This window comes from Miscanthus floridulus, chromosome 19 (genome assembly GCF_019320115.1).
Source record: "Miscanthus floridulus cultivar M001 chromosome 19, ASM1932011v1, whole genome shotgun sequence".
Lineage (NCBI taxonomy): Eukaryota > Viridiplantae > Streptophyta > Magnoliopsida > Poales > Poaceae > Miscanthus > Miscanthus floridulus.
In genome coordinates this window covers 109,525,325-109,530,418 of record NC_089598.1, presented here as the reverse complement: position 1 = coordinate 109,530,418, position 5,094 = coordinate 109,525,325, and the positions used below count along the sequence as shown (strand labels likewise).

General features: G+C 48.3%; 1 protein-coding gene across 1 annotated transcript; it reads right to left on the bottom strand.

Moving 5' to 3' along the window:
• Positions 1-200: 200 nt before the first annotated feature.
• On the bottom strand, positions 201-4,391 carry LOC136527042 (uncharacterized). Its single transcript, XM_066519649.1, has 6 exons — positions 3,339-4,391; positions 3,056-3,244; positions 2,796-2,948; positions 2,369-2,506; positions 2,074-2,208; positions 201-562 (listed from the first exon to the last, which is right to left on the bottom strand). Exons 1-5 carry the CDS (start codon positions 4,144-4,146, stop codon positions 2,090-2,092), a joined length of 1,407 nt encoding a protein of 468 aa, XP_066375746.1. The 5' UTR covers positions 4,147-4,391; the 3' UTR covers positions 201-562; positions 2,074-2,089.
• Positions 4,392-5,094: the final 703 nt, after the last annotated feature.

The window sequence follows — 5,094 nt, the reverse complement described above, 5'->3', positions numbered from 1 at the left end:
TTCGTCCATCGGTGACCAACTGACTGACAGACACAGCGACGGGAGGCGAAAATAAATGGCCACAAACGCTTGGTTTGCAAGCGTGACTCGCTAACAAACACCGCCCAGCCGGCGATTAATGAACACCTTCCTTTTCTTCCTCTTCTTGGCACCTCCTCCTGTTTTTCCTAGAACAATGAATACCAAGACATCGATGGAAAACCAAAACCTGCTTTCATTTTGGTGCTCAGATCGGGGGGTTCTTAACTTACACATGTGAAGGAAAAGAAAAAAGAACAGCAAATACTCCAGGATGCTTCTATTTGTACAGCCTTCATCAGAGAAAATACATTACAATGGAACTATACTATATGTCATATATGCATGCCACTAGTATAGGCTTGAAATGGCGAAATGAAAAAAAAGGAGATAAATATGCCAGGATTGAAACAGCTGCACACTCTACAAAATGGAGCCGACAGAGACACAGCCCGGACTGCAGCTCAAAGTCTTGTCGATGGAATTTACTTATTTTTCATCATCGTCGTCGATCGACCGTCCGGAGAAATCTTGTCTCGCCGGCCTGTTCATCACAAAAGGAGGGTATCCTGTCAACTCCCGAGCAAAGAAGGGAACCTCACTAGTGTAATCCAGACACATAAACAAAGGAAGAAAGACATGTGACACTGGCGTTCAATATCTTATACTTTTTCCAACTACCGAAATGGTCAAGTGTTAGCCGATGTTTTCTTAATCCGTTATTCAACTACGCTCAAGTTTCTTTTTTTCTACAAAAAGACCAGCAATCTGCAACACGTTGGGTGCATGAACCAGACTTCAAAGATTGATCAGGGGAAATCGTTTAAAAAGAGGGAAAGAAAGGCACAGCCACTAAGCTTTTGCTAGCAAACCACGTTCTACATAGGAACATTATGCCACTGTTATAGTCCAAAAAATTGTGAGGTTGTAAACAAAAAAAAAAGGAACAAAATGCCAAATGAATAAATAATAGAAAGGACAGTTGATCATTGAAAAGTAGAAACTAGAGATATTGAACCATGGCATGTGAAAACTCCAAATAAATCAACAGTCAGAATATTTTTTTTATTCCGTAGCAAGATGTTTCTTGTAGATAAAACAAATCTACCAATTGGCCCTTTGTACAACCAGTGACCGGCAACCCTAAATTATGATCTGGGACCAAAGGCAAATAACATGTTTTTTAGAGAACAAGTTTTTAAGAAATCTAGAAACTCAATAATAGGTTGAGGTGGTTTGGTCATGTCCAAAGGAGACCTCCAGAGGCACCAGTGCATTGTGGAGTCATAAGTCGAGATATCAATGTGAGGAGAGGTACAGGAAGACCGAAGCTGACATGGGGGAAGGCAATAAAAAGATATTTGAAAGGTTGGGATATACCTAGAGATCTTTGTCCGGATAGGAGTGCTTGGAAAGCAGCTATTGACGTGCCCGAACCGTGACTAGGAGTTCATGTTGGGTTTCAACTCTAGCCTACCCCAACTTGCTTGGGACTAAAAGGCTTTGTTGTTGTTGTTGTAGAAACTCAATAATAATAAAAAAAATGTATTCTATGTTGTAATCACGAAGACCGCTATATCTTTAGCACTCCATATATCAACATGATGTTACGTTCCTTAACAAGCTCTAGGATGAAGCGCATAGAGAAAACACAGAACATTTTTCATATCCTCTGCCAAAAATAATAGTGAATGGTGAAAAAGAAAGAAGGTTGACAGTTCTTGATAGACGAAAGTGCACATAAGCAGTCCACTTTCTGCGCTACAAACAATAATTTACAGTTGACTCAGATAACAGGCTACTCTTAAATGAATGAATGATTGACTCAGTCCAGAGGAACTTTACTAGCTGTAGCAAGCATATTACAATACCAAATTTTAACCAGATGGGATCTTGAATGAAGGGTGAACTGGTCAAAAGGACTTAGCAAGCTGAAATTCACATCCACCTAACTTTGGCTTGATGCTCATGGAAATTGAAGAATGTTTTCTTATATGTTGTCATCAATTGACCGATGACCATTTGAAGAAATAGAGAATTATGAACGGAAATTACCTTCCTCGTCTACCTATCACCCTTTTCTCTTGCAGTGGTCACCACACTTGTGGTAGGGGTTGGATGCGTTGACACAATCAGGGTTGATTTCTCCTCTTTGCTCATCTTTAGAAACATCCTTGCCTCTTCTCTTGTCTGGAAATAAACAGATAAATCGCAAAGCATAAATATAGCCGATTAGCCGCCAGAGGGAATCTACTCGCTGACCCTTACACCACTGTTGGCACGTTGGGTATCCATGTGTACAGCACATGCAGTTTCAGGGAGAATTAAAAAGAAAAACACAGACACACACCTGACTTGGTTGCACTCGTCTGTGCTGTTTCACTCAGATGATCAAAGCAATACTGGGCACACACATGGAATGGATTGGACGCATTAGGGCACCTTGGATCAACCTTCCAGTTTGGAATCACTGCAGCATTCTTTCCCCCTGCAACAACAACCAATATGGTTCAAACAACACCGCTTCATAAGTAACAAAAAGAAACCATGTGCTAAACTCTTTACACGATGCATGCAAATACAGACATAATTTCCCCCTTGCAAGGCTGCAATGAATGACAACACATAAAATCTCTAATAGTTCGTGAATTCGTTGGTCGATAACCACCGTAACTGAGGACCAACGTCACAATTCACCACACCATTGCAATGTCATGAACTAGTTATGCATGAATTACACACCAACAGGTTAAGCCCATCAGTACGCAATGATCTACCTTTTCTTCGTGGTGATTTGATATTGACCCCCTTGTGCTGCTCTGCCTGCTGCATCTTGGTGGCACAATGCTCACCACATTCATGGAATGGATTGCCGGCATTCGGACACTTTGGATCCACCTTCCTACTCCCCGGGGACTTCAAGCTACCATCTGATGCAACCGACAACCAAAGAACACAAAAATTATTACAGCAATGGACCAATAAGCTGCTGGAGAAAACAAGAGAGGCCAACATTACGGGTGATGAAGTTAATAACCTTCGGAGGACGAGGAGGAACGGCGGGAGTGGCGGGAGAAGAGGGAAATGGGCGACCTGGCGCCCTCCGACGAGCGGCCGGCGTCGGCTATCTTGGCGAGGCAGTGGTCGGTGCAGACGTGGAACGGGTTGGGCGCGTTGGGGCAGCGGGGATCCACCTTCTTGCCGTCGCCATCGGAACCTTCGCGCACTGCGAGACGCACGCACAGAGATGAGAATTTTCAGTTTTCTTCAGGGAGCGGCGTGCAACGATCGAAATCCGGAATTGCAGATAGAGAGCTTACGAAAGACGTAGAGGGGGAGGCCGCCGGAGCCGCCCTTGTCGCGGCGGCGCGGCCTGGGATTCAGCGCGCCAGGGTCGCCGTGCGTGCTCCCCTCGTATCCACGTGGCGGCGGCGGCGGCGGCGGCACCTTGGGAACGGGGACGGGGCAGTACTCGGCGCAGCGGTGGAAGGGATTGGCGGCGTTGGGGCAGTCCGAGTTTACCGCCTGCCACTGCCTCTCTCCGCCGGCCTCCCCGTCCGTGGCCGGCGACCGGGCGCTCGTCCTCGTCCTGCCGCCGCCGACCTCCCCGTCCGTGGCCGGCGACCGGACGCTCGTCCTGGTCCTGCCGCCGCTGACCTCCTCCGCTCCGTAGTCCTCGACGCTCTCGCCTCGCTCCTCCGAGTCATCGACGACGGTAATCTCGCACTCCCCCTCGTCGTTGCGGCGCGCGGTCCCGTTCTGCGCCGCGTAGCCCAGCACCGGCGCCGGCCCCTGACGAGGCGGAGACGTCTTACTGGCCAGGTAGCCCGGGTTGACCGCCCGCGACTCCTCCCTCTCGCCTCCGCCCTCCTCCTCCTCCTCCGCGTCGGCGGCGGGAACGACACGCGCAGCGCCGTCTCCGTGCTTGGCTGTCCCGTTCTGCGCCACCATCGTCGTCCTCGGACGAGGCGGGGCCGGCTTGCCGCGCGCGGCGGCGGAGGCGGCTTTGTTGGCGGCCGGGGCGGGGACGGGGCAGTAGTCGGCGCAGCGGTGGAAGGGGTTAGCGGCGTTGGGGCAGTCCGGGTTGACCCCCTGCGACCGCACCCCTCCTCCTCCGGCGTCCATCATCTCCGGCAGGCAGGCAGCAAACTCACCCCCAGAGAGGCTCCGGGCGAAAAGAGTCTAGTTTGACCCGCAGCTAGCAACGGATTCGGAGAGACTCAAGTAAAGACGGGTGCTTGGTGGGTGGTGGAGGAACCGGAGCGGGGAGGAGGAGGATGCCTGATTTGACAATTGAGGGTGGAAGTGGGCACGGGAACGAAAGAGGAGGACACGAGGAAGAGGAAGGGGAAGTGGTCCAAGTTCAAAGTCGTAGTAGGCTAGCGAGCGGCGGGCGCCCCGTTGTATTGGATGTTCGACACCTATTAAATATAGACTAATTATAAAATTAATGGTACAGTTTGTGACTAATTTATGATATGAATATTTTAAGTCTAATTAATTCATGATTTGATAATGTGGTGCTACAGTAAATATGTGCTAATAACAGATTAATTATGCTTAATAAATTCTGATAGATTATGTAATTTATTTTTTATTAGTATCCACCATACGACACCCTTATGCATCATCTTTTAAATTTTAGTCACTGTATCCAAACACCCCTGAGTGGCAGCCGAACGGGGGAGGAGGAAGGGCAGGCAGGCCGGTCCAATCTCAGAGATGGATGGATGCTCTCCTCGTCCTGTCCCCGTTGCTTTTTGGGCGTTTTCTGTCATTATGTCCCTGTTGCTTTTTTTTTGTCTTTTCTGCCATTATAAAAGATGTTCTATTCTTACGTGTCATCAAAAAGTTTACACGGATATTGGTGCCATGACGTTAAATTTTTTTGTCCAACAAGTCATTCCATCCAGTTTTGCTCCTAACGATGGGTAACGACGCGCCAAATAACTTAGATGCTCTTAAGCTTGAGAGGCTCTGTGAACTAGTTGATTTGCTTCCGTGACATTCTCAGACTAGCCTCAGACTGAGCGTTTTGGCGCAAAGATAGGGTTGTTGACGTCAACTGAGCTCCTA

Excerpts from the sequence above, each read along its gene's own strand:
- LOC136527042 (XM_066519649.1), bottom strand. The coding sequence starts at position 4,146 with ATGATGGACGCCGGAGGAGGAGGGGTGCGGTCGCAGGGGGTCAACCCG. Across the intron at positions 2,507-2,795 it reads CAAATCACCACGAAGAAAAG|GGGGAAAGAATGCTGCAGTG; the intron begins GTAGATCATTGC and ends TTGTTGTTGCAG. Across the intron at positions 2,209-2,368 it reads GACGAGTGCAACCAAGTCAG|ACAAGAGAAGAGGCAAGGAT; the intron begins GTGTGTGTCTGT and ends GTTTATTTCCAG.